The sequence below is a fragment of the Rattus norvegicus genome, chromosome 15 (assembly GCF_036323735.1).
Source record: "Rattus norvegicus strain BN/NHsdMcwi chromosome 15, GRCr8, whole genome shotgun sequence".
Lineage (NCBI taxonomy): Eukaryota > Metazoa > Chordata > Mammalia > Rodentia > Muridae > Rattus > Rattus norvegicus.
In genome coordinates this window covers 2,584,474-2,611,975 of record NC_086033.1, presented here as the reverse complement: position 1 = coordinate 2,611,975, position 27,502 = coordinate 2,584,474, and the positions used below count along the sequence as shown (strand labels likewise).

The 27,502-nt window shown below is 44.6% G+C and overlaps 2 protein-coding genes across 5 annotated transcripts in view; one reads left to right on the top strand and one right to left on the bottom strand.

The window, feature by feature from the left end:
- Window positions 1–268: 268 nt before the first annotated feature.
- Window positions 269–2,885, bottom strand: Dusp13a (dual specificity phosphatase 13A). The gene is made up of 3 exons (NM_001162408.2): window positions 2,737–2,885; window positions 1,716–1,933; window positions 269–468 (listed from the first exon to the last, which is right to left on the bottom strand). The coding sequence occupies exons 1-3, from the start codon at window positions 2,883–2,885 to the stop codon at window positions 269–271; spliced, it is 567 nt and encodes a 188-aa protein (NP_001155880.1).
- Samd8 (sterile alpha motif domain containing 8) overlaps window positions 274–27,502 on the top strand; it is a 50,268-nt gene continuing 23,039 nt past the window's right edge. The window contains exon 1 of one of the 4 annotated variants that reach the window (XM_039093233.2): window positions 274–406. Coding sequence is in view for 3 of the 4 variants with exons in the window: in XM_063274195.1 (XP_063130265.1) it covers window positions 4,978–5,151 (174 nt within the window). In the remaining variant the exon portion in view is untranslated. Of the gene's footprint in view, window positions 407–4,899; window positions 5,208–27,502 lie in introns of those variants that run through there. The other 3 variants (XM_063274195.1, NM_001012040.2, NM_001393835.1) reach the window with 3 other exon arrangements.

Here is a 27,502-nt window from a genome sequence, read left to right as displayed (position 1 = left end):
GCAAGTGCTTTATCCACTGAGCCGTCTTCCATCTTTCTCTATTCTCTGGAGAGCTAATGAACCCAGGTGGGAGGATTGCCTGCCCGGCCATGGTGAAATCTTGGATGAAAAGGGGAGCCCAGCAGCTTGGGAAAGGGAGTGGGTCCTCCCTTCAGGCACACAGCTTTGCTAATCAGTTTCATCGCAGGCTCCCTGTCCAGGCCTTCAACGGACTCCTTGCCGCCAACCACACTCAGCTTTGCCTCCTTGACCTGCCTTACCTGGCTCTTCAGCTCTGACCTGCACCCCGGAGTTGCTGGTCCAGCTGGCAGAGCTGGCGGAGGAAGCCGCGGTTGGGGAAGATCCATCGGTGCTCGCTCACGGAGATTACAGCCTGCCGCAAGGAGAGCTGCTGGTGCAGCATGAGGTAAGCCAGCACCAGCGTGGCAGATCGGCTCACGCCCACCACGCAGTGCACCAGCACCTTAGCTGAAGAAGACATACAGGTGAAGGACTCCTCCCCACCAGCCAGCCCACCCAAGGGTCGGGGCCAAAAACCCAAGGTCTGTTCCTGATCCTGTCTTGAGGCAAGTCCCTCAGCCTCTTATGGGCCTCGGTGTCCTGATCTTTCAAATGAGTAGACTGAGTCTTGAACTACAACCCAAACCCTCAACACGACTTACAGAAGCCTTCGAGACCTAGCCCTTCATCCTGAACCTCCCCTCAGCCAGAACCCACTGCAAATCTCAGCTCCAGGAACGAAGGCTAATTTGCAGTTCCTTGGCGTTGACATGACCTCTGACCTTTCCCCCCTGACCTGGGTCTGACTAGCCTTTACTCATCCATCCAGTCTCATCTACACACGGCTTCCTCTGTCAGCTTTCCCCACTGCTGAAGGTGTTAGGAGAGTCACAAAGCCACCAGCCCTTCCTGCATGTGACCCAAGGAAACTGCTGTGGAGGGAAGTCCCCAACGCCACGGTCCTCAGGATTGAGTATTTGTGGAGTTCTTCATGTCTGCTCTCTCATATCAGTAACATTCAGAATGCATCACTGTTTGATTAGCACAGGAGCAGATGCCCTGGCTTACTTAAGTCTGACTTCCTAGAATTTAGTTCTTTCCTTGACACGGGGTGAACAATAACCAGGTGATGGGTGAATGGATGAAGGAAATAAAAACATGTCAAAGTGCTTTGGCTATTACAAAGCAACATGAACTTTACCAAATTCCTCATCATTAAAAAAAAAATATGAGGAAACAGAAACCCAGAGGAAAGGACACACTGGCTTGCCCAGGGTCACAAAGCGAAGGGGGCATGGCTGTTTCCCAAGATGAACAGACAGTAAGGGCTCCAGCCTCTCCAGACCTGTTGCATCTTGGGTATATTGTTTCATTCATTTGGAAGTCCGTTGGGGCAGACCTCTGGGTACCGTGTGGTGCTTTCCCAGGGCTGCCTGACGAGGAGTAAAATTGTTCTGACGATTCGGAGACCAGGCTTCCAGTCCCACAGCTGCTCCTAATTTATTATGGCTTTGCTATTTGGCTTCACTTTCTTTATCTGTGAAGCAACGCCATTAAATAAAATGTTGAGGCATAGAGGGGAAAAGAACAAAAACAAAACAAAACAAAACAAAAAACAAAAACCAGGGTTGGGAGGATGCTGAGGATTGAGGGGAGATTGGATATCCTTCCCACTAGTGAGCAGAACGGAATATGGGCTCAGCCTCAAGTCTTACCTCCAGGCGTGGCGAGGGCTCGGTGGATGAAGTCGGCTGCTGAGGAGAAGTAGGTGCTGATATTAAAATCAGGGAGGTCGTGGGCTGGGATCCCCAGGTAGGTCACACTGCTGCCATAGAAGTCAGGACCCCCCTGACAGTACAGTCCTCCGTGGGCAGCATTCAACACATGGGTGATCCCCAACTTCCACAGCTCAAATCGGTTATTTGCCGTGGCCCTGGCAAGGACAGAAAGGGGGCCAGATTTGGGCTGAGCCTCTGGGTGGGGAAGGAGGCTTGTTTGACCCCTGCTTTGGGAAGAGTGAAGCCATAAGGGTAAAAGGGGGCCTAGACTTCATCGATACTGAGCTGAGTCTGCATCTCTCTGTCCCAGCCCTAGAGATTTCTGCTGGTAACATTGGTGCTGCGAGGGTATTTTTTCTTTTTTTTTTTTTTGGACCCCTTTTGTTGTCTCAGGCAGCCTGCCCCCACCAAAGGCAGGAAGGAAGAGATTGCTTCAGCCCTGAGAACTACCTACCCCTCCCTTCTTGCCACATGTCCTACTACTCATAAACATCATCTAGAGTTACTTATTCACCACGTCATACCTGCTACTAATCTACAAATACTTAGAAATGACACCTTTCCTGATTCATCCCGAGTCAGGCTTCTCCACCCACTCACAGGAGGCGAGCTGGGACCAGAAACTATGATCTATGTCTACGCCATCTTATATTCCTAATGTTGCTTGCCCGACTGTTTTGTTTGCTGTCTTAAGATGTGCTTGAAGACCCCAGGGATCTTCCAGCCAGGAAATCTCTCAGATCTTCCCAAAATAACAAAACCAAAACACTCAGGCTCCCTCTAGTGTTAGAAACTGGTCACCAAGTCGCTCCTGGCACTTGGGAAGTCCAGAGAAGATTCTGGCCTGAGGCAGGTTAGAAGCAACTAGTTCTGTTGCCTCTAGCCACCTCCTCAGGGAAAGAGTTCAAGGATTGACATTTCTTGCCCGACTCCTACAACCCTGTGAGCAGCTACTCACGCATCTCCTATGAAAAGGTTGGGCCAGACTTCATCCACCCTGCTGCAAGAGGATCTCCCTGCCCTCAGCAGCTCTTCCAGCTGCAGGACACTGGGGCAAGGTGTGGTTTCTTTTTCTTCCCCAAGTTTTGGGATGGAGGCATCAGCCATGGGCCAGCCTGCATACCCGGGTCTCTGCCTTTGCCGTCAGGTCACTCCTCTCCGTTTCCCTGTGTTATTTCTCCTTGCCAGAGATTGGCATTGACAGGTGGGACAGAGTGACTCAGCAAGTCCAGGGGCCTACGAATAGAGTAAGATCTATTTCCCTTAAGCCAACTCCTACCTCTAAAGTCTCTGAGAACATGGAACTGGACCCCTGCAAGTCTCTCTCTCTCTCTCTCTCTCTCTCTCTCTCTCTCTCTCTCTGTCAGATTCTTCTTTAAAGTTCAGGGTATATCTGCCCTGGAGAATTGTTGCAAGGGTCAAACGAAAGGTTCACTGTGTCTGACATAGGGTAGGCACTTTAAAATAGGTTCATTCGTAGGTTTAGAGCCTGCACAGACTGGATCTGAGGACAAGAGTTAAAGCAGAGAAAAGCACTGAGAAACGTCTGAGTGGGCCACAAATAGGGTGGAACACCAGTGTCTGCTGCATTGGAGCCTATGGATTGTGGAGCACAGGGGACATTGTCTGAACTGTGGAGTCACAGAAAGCATCTAACGTGTGCCTGTAAGGTTCACATGGAAGATTTGAACAATTGCTCTATAATGAAGATAGCTTTTTTTTTTTTAAAGAGAAAGCTGATGAGTCCTTTTATGTCAAATAGGTGATCATTCATTGCCCAAGGCTCTGAGAATCCACAGACATTAGAACCATTTTTTTTTTCTTTTCTTTTTTTTCGGAGCCGGGGACCGAACCCAGGGCCTTGCGCTTGCTAGGCAAGCGCTCTACCACTGAGCTAAGTCCCCAACCCCTAGAACCATTTTTTAAAAGAATTACTTTTTATCATTAAAAATATTTTATTGGCACTGGAGAGATGGCTCAGAGTAAGAGCACAGATATACATGCAGGCAAACATTTATTACATATCAAATAAGTTTTAAAATTATTTTGTTTGAGTCCCTACAAATGTGTATGTGGGCTGTGTGCATCCCGTGCCTGCTGGGTCCAGAAGGGGCTGTTGGATCCCTTGGGATTAGAGTTCTAGATGGTTGTAAGGTCGCATGTGGCATTGAACTCGAGGCATTGAGGTATCAGGGGATTAAACCTGCTTTTCCAGCAAGAGCAGCAGCAAGTGCTCTAGTGACTGAGAAACATCTCTACCCCCATCAGAATCATTTTGAGGATGAGAGAGTCCTCTGCCTACAAGGGCGGGAGATGAGATGTTTTGCCTTATTTCATGCAGCCTCATGGAGCCCCTAAAGGGTATGAGCACAATGGGCAGATTTCTGCTCTCCTGTCCACCTTAGAACCTGCCCCATTTCAGTACTACCAAAGCTGGTTCTGCATTGTTCAGGAAAGTAGAGTCAAAGGAGGGCTGAGATTCAAGCTGCAGATGGCTTCAGACTTGGATTCTGTCGATGTCAGGCTTGGTTTAGAATGGGGTGTTCTGTTAGGGTGGGGTATAGCAGTGCCAGGAAAGGGCAGTTTGAGGTCGAATACCAACTTGGATACATATTAATTGTGCTACGTCAGGCTACAATGTTTCTTGACTTTTCTGTGTGAGAGATCTACTTGGCAGAATTGGAACAACGATTTAGAGTATATAGTCTCTAGCATAGACACAAAATAAAGGGACAATGAACGGGGCTGGGCAGTGGTGGCACTCGCCTTTAATCCTAGGACTCGGGAGGCAGAGGTAGGTGGATCTTTGTGAGTTTGAGTTCAGACTGGTATACAGAGGGAGTTCTAGGACACTAAAGCTATACACAGAGGAATCCTGTCTCGAAAAACACCAAAGGGGGAAAAAAAACAATAAATGGTGCTACTTGAGGACTGACTGAGAAGGAGCTAGCCCCTTCAACGGTCTCATAATAGTCTTTTCCTAGGCTACAACCCCAGTTAACAACACACAAACCCTCGCCTATCTTCGTTACAACTCACAAATTATGCTTGGGCATGACGCATGCGCTCTCATCCTCCCCGTGTTTTCCCCGCCTCTTCCGGTTTTGGATCCGCCCCTCCCCCGTAGCGCCCCGCCTCCCGAAGTAGTTCCGGTTCGGCTGGCCGCTACTGGCGGCACGGCTCCGACGGGGCCGGAGCGATGCCCGCGCGTAGCCGAGCCGGCTCCCGCCAGCGCTCCGGCTCCCTGCCCCGGCCTTCGCGTCTGCCTCTTGAGGCGCTGAGCTCCGCCTACGCGCCGAGGACCCCGGACTCCGACGGCGCCATAGACACCGGCTCCGAGCTGGGTCCCGGCAGCCCGGCTCCCACCGCGGAGGTGAGCGGGCGCCGAGGCTGATGAGAGGGGAGATTGGGGGGCGCCCGCAGCCAAGGGTGAGTGGAGAGCTGGGGGCGCTAAGGGCCGCGGGGAGACGGTTGGGGGAGCCGGGGGAGGCCGCTCTGGAATGGAATCTGGAGGAAATCAGGGGGTTGAGCTGCCCCGTGGGGAACGAGGGACGAGGCGCAGGGGCTGGGCCCCTGCTACCCAGATAGTGAAGAAGGGACGTGCAAGAGGGGTACCCGGAATCTGGACCCGGAGGAGGAGGTGCCCCGGGTTGTGGCCATAGAGATGAGGGGTGGGAAGAGCTGGCCCCGGGCCGCCTGTAGCCCGCAGGAGGGCAAGGTAGCCGGGTGGGGACTGACAGCCACCTGACTCGGTGGGAATGGTGGTTGGCTTCGCGGGGCCGGAGTTAGGGTTGGCTGGAAAGAGGGAGGTGCTGTCGGATGGGAAGTCGTTTGGCCCAAAGGGTAGAGAGAAAAAGTCCAGGGGAAAAAAGGAGCCCTTGGGGGATCTAATTTAGAGCCTTGGCTTTTTTACAGGTTAGTGTCTTTCAAGGTGCCAAAGATCTCTGGGTAGTGAATGAGGGCTTTGGGTCTTGCTTGTTTGTGAGCCTTTTTAGAAGCTGGATTGCGAGGGGTGGGTATGCATCGCTGACAGGGACTAGGGGAGGCGATTGGAGAGAGGAAGTGATGTTCAGAGAGGGTAGTGATTTGTGAAATAAAGATGTCACCCAGATTTCTTTTGACGTGAGTGATTTCTTTGTGCTTCGTTCTTAAGAAGGTTCAGATGTCAGGCAAGTTTAAGTCTGTAATACATTACCTTTAAATTTTAAAAATTAAACCTGCAAGGGGAATTCGGACGCTTGGATTTTACAGATAATTCAGTGTGAATTGTTAACACTTGAATATGGCTTGAGTTGACCCGCATATTGGCCACAGGATGGAAATATGGTCCGTGGGAATTCTTGGGTTAAGAGGGCATTTACTACAAGAAGTGAAACCACCTATAGTCCAGTAACCTACAAGATCCTCCCGTTGGCAACTCGAGGATCAGGGTTACCTCGTAAAAAATTTGAGGGGTAATTTTAACAGCTTTTCCAGGATCAGTATTCTCTTGCTATTTAGAGACTTTCCTCATGAATGGAATTTTTTCCTATAGTGATCTAAAAACATAAAGGTAGTAAGGGGAGGTTGTGGTTGGCAGCTGACAAAAGGAATTGAGCACACAGGTACTTTTTCTAGAAGATGTAGTACCAAAGCTGTAACTTCTGCCAGAAAAGTATTGATCCCAAAACTTTGTGTTCATATAACTAAAAGATGGTATCATGACTCCTACGACTGTTAATTGAGGCTCAGTGAGGCTCCTTGCAGCTTCTCAGATAGGTTTGGCCACGTCCTTAGACATTTTAAAGCCGGCTTTTAATTATTTTCTACTTTAAACAAGCATCTACTGCTTAATCCTCACAAGATTATCATTTACTGATTGCAACAAGCTTTTAAATTGGTTTCTGTGAATGGGCCTTAATGCTCAGACCAGCAAATGATCAGTGGATAATAATTTCCTCAAAGAATAGGACATTCCTTTGCTCTTCTGAGGCTGTCAGAAGGGTTCTTTAATAAAGATGATCTTTAGATGAAGGATTTTAAGTAGCCTTACTGTTCATGGTTCTGCTTTCCCTGGCAGACTGGGAACCTTCAAAAGAACTTGTTTTTGTGCTAGCTCTGATCTTTTGGGGGGGGGGAGGTTGGGGGGCACGGTCTCAATGTGTAACACAGGCTAACCTTTAACCCAGGATTCTCCTGAGTTAGCCTCCTGAGTGCTTGAATTACAGACATACACTACCTCACCCAGCCAAATTTAGCTGAGTAAAAATGTTGATGTATGAAAATTTACTGAACTGGAATACAAACTCTACAAGGGTACCAGCCTAACATGAGATTAAAGAGAGAAACTGTTGGATGGAGTTATAAAATTAATGGGTTGAGATGCCGAGTGATGGCTACGTTTTCATCAGTTCTCACAGCCACCTAATTGTAAAGAAAAGGAGTCTTACAGTAAAGCAGACACTGTAAGGCAGAAGGAGCCTTCCCAAGTGCAGCTGCAGAATTGGCAGGTGCAGTTAGAATGATTTCACAGGCCTTCTCCTCATCCTGCAGAGTTGCTGTTCGTGCTGTATTGTTGTCTGTAAATACCAAGATTTTTGATGTCAAGTCTTCAGTTCTTTAAAACTTTGCTAACTGAGATATTTTCTTACTTTTTCTCAGAGCTAGGATTGAACAATTTTGAGAAACTTGTTAAATCCAGATGTTCTAATGGGTGCTGTTATTGTTTTGTCTTGGGGAGATGCTGTCTTAGGCTGTAACCAAGTGCAGAGTGCTTATGTAGCATTCAGGAGGCTCTAGGTTCAATCCCAAGTAGTTAGAGGAGGAGAGCCCTATTAATTAGCTTGTTAAAAATCTTAAGATTTTTGCTTAGAAGTCTGACATATATGCCATTTATTACTAGTTGTAACTAGCACAGCTATTAACTTAAAAGATGTCTTTTCTGTCTTCTAATTTAATTTTAAATGTTAACTAGTACATTTTCATAATATGTACTAGATTATGAAGCTTTGGTCCAGATTATTCTGTTACATTGACTAGATTTGGGGACATAGCGTACAAAAATAAAGATTTTAATCTGGGCACGATGGTTTATACACATAATCCTGGCACTCAGGACGAACTAAGAGGATCAGGAGTCAAGGCCAACCAAGCTCATCCCTGTCTCAAAAGGAGGGGGAAGGAAGTCAGACAAACTGGAGTTGAGTTGAGAGTTTTCTCCGTAGTGTGCTTGAACTCTTGAGTTCAACTGCCAGTAAAAAATAAAAGTAAAAGGCTTGAGTTGTCAATCTGTGAAGCTGCCAGCTTGACCCAGAATGAAGGTCTTTGTAGGTTCACCTTCTCACCAGTGTGCTGTGACTTTAGGTCAGGGATCTTGCACTGTTTCCCACTGGATTTTGATTGCTAATATGAACACTTTTGGTGTAGCCGAGACTATAAATTAGCCTATAAATGTTGTCTGTCACAGTTTTACTTTCTCTGTATGGATAGAACTAGGTACAACTCAATAGTAATAGCTCTGATTTAAAGATCTGCTGAAGCCAGACGAGATTTATACATGAGAACTCTTGAGTATGCCAGTGCAGTGCTAGGACAGCAAACACACTTTGCTGTCTCAGTTGAGGTTCAGCCAAGAGGATGCTGATGAAAGCCAGGGAGCAGGTGCACTTCCCTCTTCCAGCTGGTCAGGGCTGGTCTTCAGGTCCTGTATATAAGGCCACTACCAGGAGTCTGAGATACAGAGGGTAGGAATTGCTTCTGCATCTCTACCACTGTTTTGCAATGTTGAGTTCCTATGAAGTGTTTTAGAAAAAAGTCCTGAGCTTGCTAAGAAAAGTAAAGTATCTTTGGATAGGTTTAGAGAAAAAGTTTCTATTTGTTCACTGAAAATGTTGTTATTTAGAGTTTTACATATTTCAAATGGAATGGAGGAAAACTGGAGAGTCAAATTATAGAGTTGGGTTTTTTTCTTTTAAAGATTTATTGATTTATCATACATAAGTACACTGTAGCTGTCTTCAGACACACCAGAAGAGGGCATCAGATCTCTTTACAGATGGTTGTGAGCCACCATGTGGTTGCTGGGATTTGAACTCAGGACCTCTGGAAGAGCAGTCAGTGCTCGTAACCGCTGAGCCATCTCTCCAGCCCCTTTTATAGAGTTGTTAATCATGAAGTTTAGATAGAAATGCTCTAAGTGTGGTATAGTTTATATTTCTGCTTTTGTTTATGAATCTAAAAATTAGCATAATTTGTATTTGTTGTACGCATATTACATAGACTGTATTAGATTAAATTGGAGTCAGGCTTACTTTGTCCTGAGTGTGGTTTTAAAAAAATGCTATTTACTTACTTATATTTACTTACCTACTGATTTATATGGGAGGGAGTGTCGGGTGAGCTATGGCACATGTGTGGAGGTCAAAAGGCAGTTCCATCCACCACCTGGGTTCTGAGCATGGCATCTAGGTGTTCGGAGCTGGCAGCTGGCACCTTTGCCCACTGAACCACCTCACCAGTTCACGGTGACTTTGTTTGTTTGTTTGGGTTAATAAATATTATGAATTTTTCTTGAATAATTTGCAACTGCTCAAAGAGCAGAAATAAAAGGCATTTTCAAACAGGCATTTTCTGTGTCCATTTCTGAACTCTCAGATTGTGTTTGTAGTTGCCGGGAAATTATCACCTTACCGTGGCCTCACAGTCCCTGTAAGAATCCACTGTCCCTAAGAGAGAATACTGCTCTCATTATTGCTGTCCAAAGAAAGCGAGGTGTGTTGGTGACCAGCTCCGGCTTTCTGTCTTTCAGATGCATCTCTACCGAGTGTGTGCATCCAGAAAAGTTTAAAGAGTGAGTCACATGTAAGAGGGCAGCTACAAGGCAGCATAAATTACACATGTTTTCCCAAGAAACGTATGTAGAGCCAAAGCAGTAGCCTACCACTGTGTGGAATGAAAAGCTATGTGTGTGGCACCCAGTGTGCTGGCCCATGCCCTTGGTCCCAGCATTCAGATGGCAGAGGCAGTTTTAGAAATCAGGTTCCAGGACAGCCAGGACTGGTACACAGGTGACCCTTGTCTCAAACAACCAAAAGAAGAAGAAAGAAAGATAGAAGGAAAGAAGGAAAACCGTGTGGCCATTCTCTTGTAAAATGCTCATTCTTACAATTTCCCTAAGGAGTTCTCTTCAGTGCTGGGGGCCAGTTCAGGCCTTCTGCAAGTCAGTCAAGCATCCTACCAGGAAAGTGGAACTTTTACAGCCCTAGAAATGTGTTAGCCTTGTGCATTATTTCCTCCATCACTTCCCCCTAAGTCCCCCATCTTTTGAAACAAGGTCTCATCACATAGATCACAATCTCTCAGGTACTAGAATTAAAGGTGTCCTCTGCCACACCTAATAATGTGACCTCTTAATACAGTTCCTCATGCTATGGTGACCTCCAATCATAGGATTATTTTTGTTGCTACTTTGTAATTGTAATTTTGCTACTGTTATGAATCATAATATAGATACCTGATATGCAGGTGGTCTTAGCTGATCCCTGTGAAAAGGTCATTCGATACCCTTCCAGGGGTCACAACCCACACCCCACCGGTTGAAAACCACTGATTTAGGGGCATTTGATTGTATGGCTGTCACAGAATCTAAAGGTAGAAGATGAATGCTTCATGCAGCTGTAGTTCAGTGTTTTAGAGGATCTTGTACACACAAAAAATGTGTGCACATTTACACAAACACACTTGAGAATATTACGAGAAAATTTCATCAGGGCTGAGATATACAGCTCAGTGGCAGACTTCTTGCCTTAGAGTGCTTGAGGTCCTGGATTCAATCCCCAGTACTACAAAACAATAAAAGACCAGGCCTATTTAGATCACTTGTAGTTGCTGTCTGAGCATAGAAATCAATTTTTATAAAACTGAGCAGATCAAGAGTAGAGTTTGATTTTATTGATGTGTCTTCTCTATTCTAAAGATAAATTAAAACCCATGTGGTCTCTTAAGTATTGATATGATTAAACCTGATAGAGTTTTATATCTTTTTAGTTAGGAGTGCCTGTTATTTTTCAGAAATTCCCATTTCTTCCCAAAGTGTACTTTTATATCAACAACAACCAATTGTATAAATTTGTATTTTTATTTTAATTAAGAAATGTTTCAGTAGTATATGTTTGTGAGGTACGGAGTGGTAATTCAATATATATTTACAGTTTATAAACTCTGTGTGTGTGGGCGGGGGGAGAGGGAGAGAGGGAGAGAGGAAGAAGAGGGTGAGGGCTGAGAAGCCAAGGCTGGTACACTAGACAGGCTGGCTAGTGAGTTTAAAGAATTCTGTGCTGTGTCTCTCCCAGCCCACGCTGGGATTACAGGCAGACACTGCTGTCTGTATGTGGCTTCTTATGTGGGTGAGTTGGGATCTCAACTTCCCTCATGCTCATGTGGCAAGGGTTTTACTGCCTGAGCCATTTTTCCAGTTCCTCATGTCTTTAAACATTAAAAATGGATTTAACTAGAGCACTTGCCTAGCAAGCGTAAGGCCCTGGGTTCGGTCCCCAGCTCCGAAAAAAAGGAAAAAAAAATGGATTTAACTCAAAATTTCACATGTTTAAGAGTGTGTGTGTGCGCGCGCGCGCGCATAATCTTTTAAAAAGAAAATGCTGTTTTGGAGGTGTGTGTGTTCATGTGCCCATGCATTTCCGACATGTGTTTGTGAAACCAGAGGATGAGTCTTGGGCCCTGTTTCATCACTCTCTCTGGGTACTGGGCTGGGCTGGTTCGTTCGTTCTTTCTTTCTTTCTTTCTTTCTTTCTTTCTTTCTTTCTTTCTTTCTTTCTTTCTTTGATGTTTCAAGACAGGGTTTCTTTGTGTGCTCATCTTGGCTGTCCTGGAACTCACTCTTTAGATTAGACTGACATCAAACTCAGAGGTCTGCCTTTGCCTCCTGAGTGCTGGGCTTAAATGTGTGTGGCACCAACACCACCACCTGGTTGTGTTTGGGCTTTTTAGGTGAGTGTTGAACTCAGGTCCCAGTGTTTGCACAGCAAGCATTCTTAACCCACTGAGCCAGCTCTCCAGCTCCCAGTGTGATTTGTTTAAAAATCTGATCAAGGTAATTAACATTTCTGTCTCCTTACTATTACAGGTGTTATTTGGTGGGGTGGAATGCCTCTCTTCTGTTTGTTAATAAAATATATAATAGGTTAAATGAATTGTAGTAATTCCATTCCACTACCAAACACTTCCCCTTTCTCCGTCCCACCTCCCTCCCTTCCTTATTTTTATTTTATTTTTGACATAGTTACATTTCTCCCTTTTCCGTCTTCCAAACGGTCCCATCTCCTCTTACTGGCTCCTCTTAAACTTCATGGCCTCGTTTTCATTAGTTGATACTGCATGCATATGTCTGTGTGTACACACTTAAGTCTGGCCTGTTCAGTCTGTGTAATGTTACTTGTTTCTTTTCACTTTTGTTGCTGTGCTAGAGACTGAACTCAGGCCTCAAACAAGAAGCACTGTCCCTTTGAGCGGCACTCCAGCCCCAGAATTATTACTTCTGTCTGTCTGGTTTTGGTTTACATATTAGCCAGGCTCCCTTCATCCTCCTCTTCTCTCTTTTCCAGCCTCCAGCAATCACTGTGCTTTGTTTTGATTGTGTGTGTGTGTGTGTGTGTGTGTGTGTGTGTGTGAGAGAGAGAGAGAGAGAGAGAGAGAGAGAGAGAGACATAGACACCTAATGTAATATCCTCTTGTCCACTATTTTAGTGAAAATGATTATAATGTTTTGTTTTTAAAAATATACCATTTTAATTCTTTGAGAATTTAATACATGCATATAGTATATTTTGATCATATTCATTCCTCATTTATCTCTATGACCCCTCCCAGATCCACCCCACCATCCCAACCTCCTCCCAGCTTAGTATCTTTTTTTTTTTTTTTTTCTATTCTTTTTTTCGGAGCTGGGGATCGAACCCAGGGCCTTGCGCTTGCTAGGCAAGCGCTCTACCACTGAGCCAAATCCCCAACCCCAGTATCTTTTTTTTAAAAAAATATTTTATTTGTTTATTGTATGTGAGTACACTTGTCGCTGTCTTCAGACACACCAGAAGAGGGCATCAGACCCCATTACAGATGGTTGTGAGCCCCCATGTGGTTGCTGGGAATTGAACTCAGGACCTCTGGAAAAGCAGTTGGTGCTCTTAACCGCTGAGCCATCTCTCCAGGCCCCCCCCCCCCTTTTTTTAATAGGCAGTCTTCTAGTTCAATCTGTGTTGCCCATACACTCCTCCGTGTAGGACTGTCCTGGAGCTTTGGCCCATAGGGCTACACCCTTAAAAGAAATGTATCTCGTCTTGCCCTAGAAGTCATCAACTGTCAATAACTTCTTGGTTTGGAATGGCACTTTCAAGCCTCTCCCTACTTCATGCTGGAATGTTGTAGCTTGATCTTGTGCAGATTTTGTAAAGGGAACCACAGCTCTGTGAGTCCTTAAGTATAGCAGTTCTGTCCTAGCCAAAAGGCAGTTTTGCCCTTGACCTTAGAGACCTCGGGCTCTTAATCTTCCCACTTCTTTCAAGATGGTCCCTGAGCCTTGTGGGGAGCAGGTTTGATGTGGTGGCTAAGCACTGCACAGATTGTTTGCACTTTGACTGACTGTGGGATGGCTGGTTGGCTGGTCTATGAAGTCGGGGCTGTGTATTTCATTTGGGAACCCTCTTACGTCATCCAGATCAGCCCAGGACTCCCGACTGAGCTCTTCTCAGCTCGGCTTCATAGCAGTTGGTTCTTGTTTGTTGTTTGACTGAATTCCGTGCTTTTGTGGTTCTCCTGTCTGTTAATGTATTTGATGGCCATCTAGGTTGATGTTGTGTTTAAGCTCTCTTAGTAATAAACTTAAACTTAAGTGAGTGAGGGTCTCTCTCTGATGTGCTGATACCATTTCCACTGGCTGTAGTTAATCAGTTTCTGTTCCTCTAACAGTAATCACTCATGATGGTTTGTTTGACTTGTGGCCTAGTTGGCCTGTTGCTTTCATTGTGTATGGAGGAAGCATACCATGACCATGAGAATCGCTTGTCTACTACTCCAGCCTGGAAAGGATGGAGCCCCCGTGAGGAGGAGGTGGGTTCCACAGGCCACTCCTCCTCTAGCCCAAAGCCTCTCCCGGGGTGTTTGGAAAGCTTTACAGATACAAAGTATAACAGATAACTACTTAAAAGTGCAGTTTTTAGGGATTTTTGTTTTTTGAGACAAGGTGTTAAGATAGCCCAAGCTGGACTTGAACTCATTCTGTAACTGAGGGTAACTTTGAACTCGTCATTCTTCTGCCCGCACCTCCAGAGTGCTGAAACTACACCACAACACATGGCTTGTTTTTGGATTTTTGAGGTGCCTTCATAGACCTTTCTGTCCTTGAACTCATTCTATAGACTAGGCAGGCCTGGAATTCAGAGACCTGCCTGTCTCTGCCTCCCAAGCGCCACCACCACCCAGCTACCTTTATTGCTCTTGATACTATATTATTACATTCCCGTCCTCACCGGTATTTGTTAGTTTGGGGTTTTTGATAATAAAGCATTTACAGTTGGAGTAGATTTATATTTTCTCTGTTTGATTTCCAGTGATAGGGTTTAAGCCTAGACCCTCTTGTACATAGCTAGTACCGTGCTAGAGGCCTAGCCCAGTTCAACTTTATTTTGAGACAGGGTCTCACTGATTTGCCCAAGCTGTCTTTGCAGTCACTCTGAAGCCTAAGGTACTTTGAAACTCAAGGCAGACATTGAGCTTTCTGCCCTCCCATTTCAGTCTCCAAGTACTTGGGTTACAGCCTGTACACCAGTCAGCTGAGTTCCTTATCGTGTACTTTGTTGCTCGCGTGACAAGGTAACTGATTATTTTGGGTTCATTTGTTATTAAGTGTTTTGAGGTGTTTAATAGTATTCTGGATGTGACTCCTTTGTTGGATAAATAACTGCAGATTTCCCTGTTGTGTCGATTGGTCTCATCACCATGTTGGTGGGTTTCCTTGCTGTGGAAAGCTTCTTAGCCACTACCATCTCACTGCCTTTTGCTTTTGTTACTTGTGTATACTTTAGAAATGTTGGTGACATATACCTGCAGTTCCAGCACTCTGGAGGCAAAGGCATGCAGAACTCTGAATTGGAGGCCAGACTAGTTTTCCTAGTAAGTTCCAGGACAACCAGTGTTATGAGGTTGTCCCCCACCCCACCACACACTCTGTATGTAGCTTGGAGATAGAACATTTGCCAGTATGTCTGAGGCCCTGGGTTTAAGCTGCAGCCCTGAAAAGAATTTGTTTATAGGTAGTAATACTACTGTTGAAATACTTAAATATTAAATGTTGTGTGTAATTTATTGGTTTACTTATTTGTGTGCGTACCTATATGCCCCACACTGTGGCATATGCCTCAGCCTCCTTTTGGAGACCAGACAACAACTTTCAGTTGTTGGTTCTCTCCTGGCATGTGGTTCTGGGGTGTCAAACTCAGACTTGTGCCATTTGGCCAGCTCAGAGGCAGCACTCTTGGTTTTTTGAGAAAGGGTTTCTCTTTGTAGCCCTGGCTAACTTGAATCTCACTTTGTAGACCGGGCTGGTCTCAAACTCAAAGGTCTGTCTGCCCCTGCCTCTGCCTCCAGAGTGCTTGGATTAAAGGCATCCAGGCTAGTCTCAGAGATGCACCACCACTCCTGAGTTTTAGATCAGATTCTGTCAGTGACATGCTCTCTCAGATTTAGTCCCTCCCCTTAGTTTATTCAACTGAAAATTGTTGTACTAGATCTTAGATCACCGCCAGTGTTAACATTTTACATATTCTGTTCTACTGACTCTCAGAGCGATGTACTGAAAGCCTCAGTTGACTGTTCATAGTCTCTTAGTCCTGGGATAAAGCTCAAAGCACTTTTGAATTGCAGTTAATGGGGGACGGAGTGGGATCTGGAATCATGTCTTGCTTTTGGATGTCATGGCTTTGCTGTTGACTCAGCTTTTTGTGTCTATTAGTGCTTGTAGACATATGCAAATTATCTGATTTTTTTTTGTTTATATCTATTCAAGTGAAGTGTACTGAACTGAAATGTGTTTAATTTTTTTAAATTCTTTTTCTTTCTAATCATCAAATATCGCATGCTAAATATACAAAACAGACTTTGGAAAGTTAGAGCGAAGAGCCCACCCTAGGAATAACTATTAATAGTTTTGTAATTTATGTGTGTATGCATACGTACTCTTGTGCCTGTGGAGGCCAGAGTGTCAGATCTCCTGGAGCTGGAGTTGCAGGTGGTTAGAAGCCACCTGATTGGATAATGGGAACTGAATTCGGGTCCCGGAAGAGCAGTGCATGCTGTGACACCAACTCCTTTTACTTTTTTTTTAAACTAAAAAAGAAATGCCATTTTCAGTTCTTTTGATAGTTTCCTTAAAGAAAAAACAACTTTTAAACTTCTTCCTTTGAAATTGATTTTCAGGGAGTAGCAAACCCCTGTGTTGTTTTCAGAAGAACAGAGGACCCATGTACCTCATCCGGGTCCCTGCTGCCGTCATAGCTTACAGCACTGTAGAGCAGTGGTAGAGCAGTGGCGACAGGAAGCCGCCGTCTTACAGTCCTTCTCACCACTGTCCCAGTCCCAGGAAAGGAATGTGGTAGGTGTGGGTGTAGCTGGTCTTCACTGTGGCTTAAACACATGATGTGTTCTTTACTGATCCATGTGAGACCCTGCCTCAGAAAGAAAGAAAAAAGGCGGATGTTGTTAAGATATATTTTATTGGGCTGGAGAGATGGCTCAGTGGTTAAGAGCACGGACTGCTCTTCCAGAGGTCCTGAGTTCAATTCCCAGCAACCACATGGTGGCTCACAACCATCTGTAATGGGATCTGACGCCCTCTTCTGGTGTGTCTGAAGACAGCTGCAGTGTACTTATATATAATAAATAAATCTTTAAAAAAAAGATATACTTTATTATTTTCAGTTGTGTATATGACTATACATATACATACAAGTGTATATGGTGAGTCTGGAGCCAGAGGCTTCCAATTATTTGAAGCTGAAGTTATAGGAATTTGTGAGCTTCCCAGTGTGGGTGCTGGGAATAAGACTTGGGTCCTTTGGAAGAAAAAGTACTCTAAACTACTGAGCCGTATCTCCAGTCCCAAAGCCAAATGTTTGAATAAATGCTCATCTGGGTAGTTATACTAATCACTTCATGTCCAGGGTTAGTGTTTGTGACCAACCACTGACCACCACAGCACAGTTGACAACTACACAAATCCAGAATGTAAGTCATTCTGTAGAATTGTTCAAACTGAACCCTGTCTGACCCCTGCCTGTCCAAATAAGAGATGAATTATTCTGTATTAAAGAAATGTGGTAACTCAATGTACTTCATAGCTCTAACTTCTATCCTGAGATGAAAACAGATAGAAAAGACAATTGGGGTCATAAAATGGCTAGTTTTCTTAAGTATAAAATGGCTAGTTTTTGGGCTGGAGAGATGGCTCAGTGGTTAAGAGCACTGACTGCTCTTCCAGAGGTCCTGAGTTCAAATCCCAGCAACCACATGATGGCTCACCACCATCTGTAATGAGATCTGATGCCCTCTTCTGGTGTGTCTGAAGACAGCTACAGTGTACTTACATATACTAAATAAATCTTTTTTTAAAAAATGGCTAGTTTTCTGAAGTGTTGCAATGGATAGTGTACATCTGTAAGCAGGTGTCTTCCTCTAATCCTATTCAGAATAAGGGTCTTGCTGTGACACAAGCTTGTCTCAAACTCACAATCCCTGACTTCTACATCCCAAGGACTGGTCTAGAGGCATATGCCAGCCACCTTGCCCTGCAGAGGAAGTTGTCATTGGAATATGTGTGCTGAGATGGTTGTATTTATTAAATGGTTTACCCTTATCCCACCTCATCCACTAAATGTATCTAGATACATGTAAAATGCATGTGGAAAAATGTTTGGCTCTTGAATTTGAATTCTTACATGCTAATTTCAAGTAGAACCTGTTGTTTGAATTCAAATGTTTATAGTATGACTCATAACTGTAGCAAAATTATAATTATGAAGTAGCAACAAAAATAATTTTATGGTTGGGGGTCACCGCAGCTGAAGAACTGTATTAAAGGGTTGTAGCTTTAAGAAGGTCGAGAGCCACTGCTTTACACTGGTTCTCAGTCCTGGGTTAGACAAGTTGTGTACACAGGTTACTGAGACAGAATACGCCCTGCTTTCAAAGAATGCAGAAGCGCAGGCATTTGATGAGAAGGGACGAAGACAGCTCTTACATCTCTCAGGGTGTCGCAGGGATACAACGTGAACTTTGCTTTACTTAGCTTTGCACCAGCACCTTATATGGACCCAGTCTAAGAATTCAGAGGTCTAAAGGGCTTGTGTGGAATCAGTGAGATGACTCAGTGGGTAAAGGTGCTTGCCTCTGATACGAGCTTCATCCCAGGACTCCAAAGTTGTCCTGTGTCCTGTGCATGAATGCTGTGACACTTGTGTGCCAGGGGTATGGAAGGGTGCTTGCTGTCTCACTCTCCTGTTCTCTCTCTCTCTCTCTCTCTCTCTCTCTCTCTCTCTCTCTCTCTGTGTGTGTGTGTGTGTGTGTGTGTGTCTGTCTGTCTGTCTGTCTGCCTGCCTGTCTTTCTCATACACACACACACACACACAAATAACAAAAATAGATATTACTTTAAATACTGAGCTAGGCTACTAGGAGTGACTTGTAGCATGTGATTTGGACTGGCCTGCAGAGAAGAACTACATTTGTCACAGAAAGTTGTATTAGAACAGCATGTAACTATTGAGTTTAAAAAACAAACAAACAAACAAAAAAGGTTATCCCAACAATGGAAAAAACAGTTCAGTTAGAGAATGGGGAAAAGTCTTTGTCACTTTTTTATTATTACTGTAATAAGACTCATGACCAAAGCAATTTGTAGAAGAAAGGGTTTATTGGCAGTTTACAGTTTCAGGGTGACTCCACGACCACCATTGCTGGGAGCATGGCAGCAGGCAGGTTAGCAGGCGTAGTGCTGGGAACTCAACAGTCTTATCCTCGAGTAGGAAACAGAAAGATAGCTAACTAGGAATGGTGGGCTCTTGGAACCTCAAAGCCCACCCCAGGTGACATACCTCCTCCAAGGCTAGTATTTAAATATGCAAGGCTGTGGGGGCCATTCTCATCAAATCACCACAGTCCCACAGCTAGACAGTGTTTCTCTGTAGACCAGGCTGTCCTGGATCACCTGCCTCTGCCTCCTGAGTGCTGGGACTAAAGGTGTGTACCATGATTTAAGAACCCAGCACAGCTCTTAGACGTCTCTCCAAAGGAGAGAGAAGGATACACTAAAGACCGGTGATTAAAGGGGAGCTCTGCTGATCTTAAGAACAGCACATTTGAAGTTGCTGTTTATTCTAAGCTGTTCTCATTTCATCAAGGAGGTATATAAGAACATCATAGAAAATAAGTTGAACTCAAGCCCAGTGTGGTGGCCTGTCTGTACTAGCACAGTTAGGCAGGGGGTCACAGGTCAGAGGCCACCTTGTCTCAACAACACTTAGAACAAGTTTTAAAAAGAACAGTTTAGTTGTATAAAGTGCTAAATACCTATGGTTCTAGCATTGGAGTGGCTAAGAATCAAGTATTCAAGGCCATCCGTGGTTGTATAGTGGGTTAAAGGAGATCCTGTCTCAAAAACAAATTATATCTGTTTTGAATTGTGTGAATAACTTAGATAACAATGATGTTCACAAAACCCTACCCTCAGTTTAGAATTAAATTATCTTTAAAAAATATACAGACTTCAAGTTAGATTTATTTAACCTTTTTTTTCTTTTTATTTCACAAAGATAGACAGACAGACAGACATAGAGATGTATCATCCCAGAGGTTAGTTCAGATCCTCATCACCTATGTAAAAAGCCACACATGATGGAGGGCACCGTGACCTGAGCATTACACTGTTGGGAAATTGCTCGGGTTTTCTGGCTGACACCTTAGACCGTGGTTAGTGAGAAACTCTCTTAAGGGGGCAAGATGGGAAGGGATAGAGCAGGACATCTCTGCTCATGCAGGTGCATGAACACCCCCCCCCAAGCAAATAAATAAATGCATTATAGAAAATACATTGAACTCAAGCCAAACATGGTGGTGCTCGCTAGGAATCCTCAACTTGGAGATCATCTTAGGCTACCTAATAAGGCCTGACTCAAGCAACTGAGGGTGGTAGGAATTGAACTCCTGTTAGGCCAGTGAACTCTTTAGTTAGCAGGATTTAAACTAATCTGATTAAAAAAGGAACAAATTTAAGATAACTGCTGTGCTCAGTATGTCTTAATTGTGTAACCAGAGTACATACAAAAGATAAAGTGGTATGTATTGCATGATATACAGGGAGTCAGCTGCTTTCGTTTTATCTATTATCTGTAACTTAGAGTGAGCTAAGACCCACTGATAGTCAGTCACAGGCTGAAAGCAGGAGTGGACCTTGTGTCTTGATAAGACAGTGTTAACCTTTGCTGCAGGGATTTCTTAGCTGCTTGTGACTTCAGAGTGTACTTTAGTTTTCGTCTCAGATTGAAATGCTTCATTTACACATGCCAGTTAGCACTCAGCCTGGGGATCTTCAAGGATAGAGTCCTTGGAGAGAATACATGAGGCTTGGGTTCAGTCCCCAGCTGTACCAAACAAAATTCCTTTGAGAAAGGGACAGGTACGAGGCTTTATATGAAGTGCTTTTAAATGTGCATCAAGCAGGGCATGGTGTATATGCGTGTGATCACAGCGTTGTGGGGAGCGAAGGTAGGAGGATTACAGTAAGTTCGCATAGGAAGTGCCAAGCTTGTCAGGCTCACGTAGGCTCAATAGCAAAACCAAACCAAAGTGAATCAAGAGTTAACGATGTAATTGAGTTAGTGTTTAGATAACATCTTGGATTCTTTGATATATGTATTCTGTTTATAGAACAGTGACCTATGGTGATGTGGTAATGGCGATAACTTTGTGAGCAACTGTTCACAGGGAGGAGTTGGACATGCTAGTAAGGTGACCAGTGCACCTTGCTGTGTCACCCTGCTTCATAGCACTCACCACCACTTGTGTGAGGGTAAAAGTCCTCTTTAGAGAAGTTTTATATGTGAGAGAAATACAGCTACTAGTGTTATAGGCTGTAACTTTTATAGTTTGAAAATGCTCTTTGAATATGTATAACTTAGGTATACATATACACATACATACATACATACATACATACACACACATATCTGTTGTTGGTTTTTTGTTTTTTTTTTTTTTTCTTTTTTTCTTTTTTTCGGAGCTGGGGACCGAACCACTGAGCTAAATCCCCAACCCCCACATAGCTGTTTTTGGGTTGGGATCACTCACTGAACTTGGGAACTTGGAGCCTACTTATTTGGGTAGGCTGACTGGTCTGTGCACTTAGGGGTGCCCCTGGCTGTCTCCCCAGTGCTGGGATTATAAACATGTTACAATGTTTCCTTTCCCAGCCTCCTACCTAAGTCTTTTTAAGTGCTTCTTATATGGGTGCTGGGAGTTCAATTTGAGTGTTCAGGCCATGCACCAGCTGAGCCAGGCCTGTAGTTGATTGTATATGTGATGGTCTTGCTAACCATGGATTCATTCTTTAGAAACGTTTATGGTTGTAGTTGTTGGTGTTTGTTTGATTGTTTTTGTTTTGTTTTGTTTTTGAGACAGGATCTCACTGTGGCCTGGAACTTGTTATGTAGGTTAGACTAGCCTGGAAGTCACAGAGATCTCCCTGCCTCTGCCTCCCAGGTGCCAGGACTACAGGCGTGTGCCACCATGGCTGGTAGTGTGTACACTACGTACATACATGCTGGGGATGGGTTTTTAGTAGCTCTCCTCCATATGAGCATGCACTCTACCACTGGGCCATGTGCACCTTCGGCCCCTACCGTTGGAACACTTGCTGTTGTCGTCCTTGTTTTCTGGGGTTGGTGTATCTCCTACACAGCACCTCGGGGCTTCTGAAGGAGTGGTCAGGTTATCTGCATGCCTTTTGCTTCTCTTGGCCTGGTTGCATTTGTTAGAGCCTTTGATGTTTCCTAGAGGCATCAAGAATCATCTTTATCCCAGGTATTGGGAGGAAGGCTTTCCTTATGAAATCTGATACCAGATACCAGTAGGTTCTTCAAAGATACCTTTTACCAAGTTCCTTTGTATTTTTAGTTTGGTGGGTTTTTACAGTCAGAAATGATGGGTGAATTTTGTCAAATGCTTTTCTTTATATTTTGATGTGATTTTGTGATTTTGCTCTTTAACTTGTTTGACTTTTTTTTTAAAAGATTTATTTATTTTATGTATATGAGTACACTGTAGCTGCCTTCAGACACACCAGAAGAGGGCATCAGATCCCATTACAGATGGTTGTGAGCCACCATGTAGTTGCTGAGAATTGAACTCAGGACCTCTGGAAGAGCAGCCAGGGCTCTTTTTTTTTTTTTTTTTTTTTTTTTTTTTTTTTTTTTTTTGTTCTTTTTTTCGGAGCTGGGGACCGAACCCAGGGCCTTGTGCTTCTTAGGCAAGCGCTCTACCACTGAGCTAAATCCCCAACCCCCGCAGCCAGGGCTCTTAACCTCTGAGCTATCTCTCCAACCCAAGTTCGCTATTTTTATTTTCAGATACCAAATCAGCTTAGCACTGTTGACATAAATGCCACTTGGTTTTAATTTTTTGTCATTAAATTTGTTTTTGTTTGTTGTAGCTCTGTGCATGAGGGCTAATCAGTTCATGGTATTGTTTTCTTGTTATCTCTTGATTTTGTTTTCAGGACTGAATTCAGAAATATCGGTTCCTTGAAAGGTGTGTAGAGAATTGTATTTATTTGGTTGGTTGATTTTTCAAGACAGAGTTTCTCTATGTAGCCCTGGTTGTCCTGGAACTCCCTCTGACTGGCCTTGAACTTAGATCCCCCTACCTCTACCTCCCAGTGCTGGGATTAAAAGCCACCCCCCACATGGCTTTGGTATTTCTTAAAGTACAGTTGACCAGTGAAGCCCCCTGGGATACTCAATTTCTTTAGATCTGGGTGTTTTGTTTGTGTTTATGCAGGAAGTTGGGATTAGGTCATCAGACAACATGACAGAACCTATTCTCTCTTTCCACATGCGTGTTCCAGGCATCAAACTCAGCCCTGCCCACCTCGTTAGTGCTATCTGTTCTCATCTCTATTACTGCTTATATTGCCTTTTACTGTGAGTTTACTATCCCCCTCTCTCCACCTCTCCACCCCACCTCCACCCTGTCTCCCTCCTTAAATCAGTTGGGGTTTTGTTAGCCATCAGTGAGGTTTATAGATGTTTAACTGGGATGGAGGAGCTGCTCTGGAGGAAAGCAGGGATGTGGTGTAGCTTCTCTGCGAGCCACTCATTGTCCTTAAAACACTCAAGGATGCGATTTTGGAAATTTTGAAGCAGTTATCAAAGGAGGTTGCAAAAAGTGAAAGGAGGTCACAGTATGGTTCCTGAAGGGCTGGACAGGATTCTAATTGATAAGGTAAAAGTCCAGAACATGGGGTGCCTTTGCTGTAAGCAAAGTTAACAGTCTTGTTTGAGATTTTCAGAAATATCTAGGGGAAGGAATGAGGCTCCACCAGGGGTCAGACACATGCAGGCTTTTATGCCTGGTCATTTATGATTTTAACATAAAACATGTACATGTGACCGGAATGTCTCTATGCTGGTGGCTTTTCCCGCAGTTATTAATCATGCTGGGTTCATGCTTCTCAGTCAGACTTCAGAGTGAGGGATTTCTCTTCCCCGTATAATTTTCCCTGTGTTTCTTTCTGTCCTGCCTTATCCCACTCACAGAAATCCACCTGCACCTTCTGAGCTGTGGGATTAAAGTTATGCCCAGCTGATCCTTTTGAAGTTGCCTATAATTTCTTCCATGCCAAATAGGAGCATGGACCCTGCTTACCAAGTTTCAGCCTGTCCGCTCCCAGGGAGACACGAGAAGGACATAGATTGGAGGGACTTGTCATTTGAAGGGAATCAGCAATGCTTCAAGGGGAACATGGATAAGAAAGTCATGTCAAGAGGGTCACTTACAGCAACCCAAGATGTTTCCCAAATCTTTTAGGGACTTCAACTCAGACCAAACTGGGAGTAGTGGTATTTTCACAGGAAAGGATCTCGGGGTGAGCCCCTTTGAAGCAGAGCTGCGGCTTTTCTGGTTCACTCCATGTCATGTGTCTGTCTGGGCGTATGTGCACATGTTTTAGGTGCTGCTTGAGAGCACCAGATCCCTTAGAGCTGGAGCTGCAGGCAACTGGGAGCCGCCCGATCGGAGTCTCAGGTCCTTTATAAGAGCATTATGTACCCTTAACCACTGAACCCTCTCTCCAGCCTCCACAGTTGGTAATTAAATTTAAAAAGTGACTTTATGTGTATGGACGTTGTGCCTGCACGATGTGTGCTGTGTATCATGTGTGTGCCTGCCCCTGGAAGCTGGAAGAGAATGCTAACCCTAACCCTAACCCTAACCCTAACCACCCTAACCCTAACCCTAACCCTAACCCTAACCCCCTAACCCTGACCCCGACCCCGACCCCGACCCTGACCCTGACCCTAATCCTAACCCTAACCCTCTAACCCTAACCTTAACCCTAACCCTAACCCTAACCTTAACCCTAACCCTAACCCTAACCCTAACCCTCTAACCCTAACCCTAACCCTAACCCTCTAACCCTAACCCTAACCCTAACCCCCTAACCCTAACCCTAACCCTAACCCTAACCCTAACCCCCTAACCCTAACCCTAACCCCTAACCCTAACCCCAACCCCAACCCCAACCCCAACCCCAACCCCAACCCTAACCCTAACCCCCTAACCCTAACCCCCTAACCCTAACCCTAACCCCCTAACCCTGACCCCGACCCCGACCCCGACCCCGACCCCAACCCCAACCCCAACCCCAACCCCAACCCTAACCCTAACCCTAACCCTAACCCTAACCCCGCACCTAGAATTATAGACAGTTGCGAGCCACCGTCTGAGTGTAACCTGAGGAGCTGCAATTGTCCCTAACTGTGGAACCGTCTCTCCAGTCTCAGAGTTGGACATCGTTATTAGAAGATATGTTCAACGTAGATTTAAAACAAGGTGGCTGAGAGAAAGAAGGGAGGAGGGGCTCAGAAAGAAAGTAGGACATACCTGAGACATAGGTTCTGGCTTCTCTCAGAGAGTTGCCTGATTCTCTCTCTTGTTCCAGATGGGAAAAGACAGGGCCCCACGGTCAGCTGGGCTGTGCCCTGCACTCACTGGGTAGCCCAGACTAGCCCCAAATTCTAGATACCTGTCTAGGTATTTGTCTAACTTGTCCTCTTTGGTGCTGGGTGACAGATGTGTCCCAGCGTGCCTGCTTCCTGTTTAACGTACTTAAATGTCTAATGCAGTTGTTATAATTACATACATTTCCCTTTTCCAAAACACCCAATTCTGTGATCTCTGTTCTGGTCACTGTCTAGTGAACCATTTTCATGGATTTTACTGTCTTGCTCTTGGATTCTAGATCCTTTATATTCTTACATATCTTATAAATATTACTGAAATCACAAGGTGCAGAAGAAAGGTTACCCTAGGGTCATTTTCTTCACTAGCAGCAAAATAACATTTAGGGGCCAAACAGTTCTTTGTTTGCAGAGAGATGATTCCAGTACCCCACAGCTTTCTGCTGTTTTCTTGTTTTGAGACAGGCTCTCTCTATAGGTCTGGCTGGTCTGGAACTTGCTATATAACTGGTCTTGAGCTCATAGGGATCCACTTGCCTCTGTCTCCTGAATGCTGGGATTAAGACCATGTGCCAGCATTGCTCCTGGCAGATTTTTATTTTCTATTTTTTTGAGGGAGGATGTCTTAGGATTATCATTGCTGTGATGAAACACCATGACCAATGCACTGTGGGGAGGAAAGGGTTTATTTGGCTTATACGTCTACTTCATCCCTGAAGGTCAGGACAGGAACTCAAACGGGATAAGAACCTGGAGGCAGGAGCTGATACAGTGGCCAGGGAGGGCTGCTGCTTACTGGCTTGCTCCAATAGCTTGCTCTGCTTGCTTGCTTGCTTTTCTATAGAACCCAGAACCACCAGCTCAGGGATAGTACCACCCACAGTGGACTGGGCTCTCCTCATCACTCACCAATTAAGAAAATGCTCTGCAGGCTTGCCTGCAACCCAGTCTTATCGAGGCATTTCTCAGATGGGGTTGCCTCCTCTCAAATTACTACTCAGTTACTCTCAAATTATCTAACCTGTGTCAAGTTAGATAAAATTAGGCAGCACAGAGCTTCTCACCATGTAGTTTCTCCCAAAGTCTACCTTTCTGTGTGGTTCACTCCGGCCTTGAACTCCCTATCATCTTGATATGGCTTCCAGAGTGCTGAGGTACACCACAGCTGGCAGCATTATAAGATCTTACCAGCATCTCTCCATGCTAGTAACTGCCTCCCCAAGGGGCAGCCATCAAGAATACATACATCTACATGCTGCCAAATATCCCTGGAAAGTGAGGAGAATTAGCCTTAGTTGAGAACTATGGTTTTAGGTTTTATTTTGTCCTACTGGTGTTGTTGTGTGTTCTTCCTAAAGCCTCGTGTATTCTGAGCTGTTGGTGTTCAGCCTGCTTAGGATAGGCTTTTTCTTGTCCGTGTGGGAAGTTAGGAAACCTTTGGATGGTTTCTTTCCCATCTTAACACATGCATGTTCTGATGAGTATTCAAGGGAGACAGACTCTGTGGATCTCTAACCTGTCTCCATCTGAGTGTCTCCGTAGTATTCAGCCCACAGATACAGCCACCTCAGCTCAGCTCAGCTCAGCTCAGCTCAGCTCAGCTCAGCTCAGCTCAGCTCAGCTCAGCTCAGCTCAGCTCAGCTCAGCTCAGCTCAGCTCAGCTCAGCTCAGCTCAACATGTCTGCCAGGCCTCAGCTTACCTATGTTTCTTAGGACTCTCCTGGCTTAAACTCTTTCAAGGCATTAAGCTAAAGTAATATGAACCCATTCATTTGTTTACTGTCAGGGGTGGGGGTGGCTGATGGTCCAGCATTTTGAATCTTTTTTATATATTTACCATTTGATTATTTCAAATCAGAGAGTAGAATTTGCTCTGCTTTTATATCTTGGGCAGAAGCAGTGGTCCTGCTGCTAATTGATATGAATCAATTATTGTTAAAATGGAAATCACTGTGGAATATTTATTGACTAAAATTCATTTATTAATTTGTATAAAGCCAGCATCTGACATGTTCTTTGTTCAAAGTCTTCTGTTTCCTGGAGTCCCTGTGGTTCAGCATGACTATTAAATGGACCCTAATGCTTACTATCACTTTTAATATTCCTCTTTAATACATGTTCTCACAGTCGGAGCTAAATATTGGTTGCTGTGGCCCTGTAACTATTATGTGGTAGCACACAATTAAAGGACATGCACTAACCTGATGAGGCAGAGCAGTGAAATGTGTCATGCTTTTAGGGCATTCCCACAGCAGGCTCAAAGGCTTGCTTCTGTGTTACAACTCAAATTATCTAGGAGCTAAAGCATGTGCATCAAAGCCAGTTAGCTTGATTGAGGTTGAAAGGACTGGTGAGTTAGTATGTGGGAGAAACGTGAAAGGAGAAAGGATTTTGCTCAGAGTGAAGTGAAACTGGACTGAAGAACAGTACTCCAAGGATGGGAGTGACCTG

What these genes read in the sequence shown, in the direction of transcription:
- Dusp13a (NM_001162408.2), bottom strand. Translation starts at nt 2,885, where the DNA reads ATGGCTGATGCCTCCATCCCAAAACTTGGGGAAGAAAAAGAAACCACA. An exon ending in AACCTTTTCATAGGAGATGC is followed by an intron (nt 1,934 to 2,736) that starts GTGAGTAGCTGC and finishes TGTCCTTGCCAG; the next exon opens with GGCCACGGCAAATAACCGAT. An exon ending in AGCCCTCGCCACGCCTGGAG is followed by an intron (nt 469 to 1,715) that starts GTAAGACTTGAG and finishes TGTCTTCTTCAG; the next exon opens with CTAAGGTGCTGGTGCACTGC.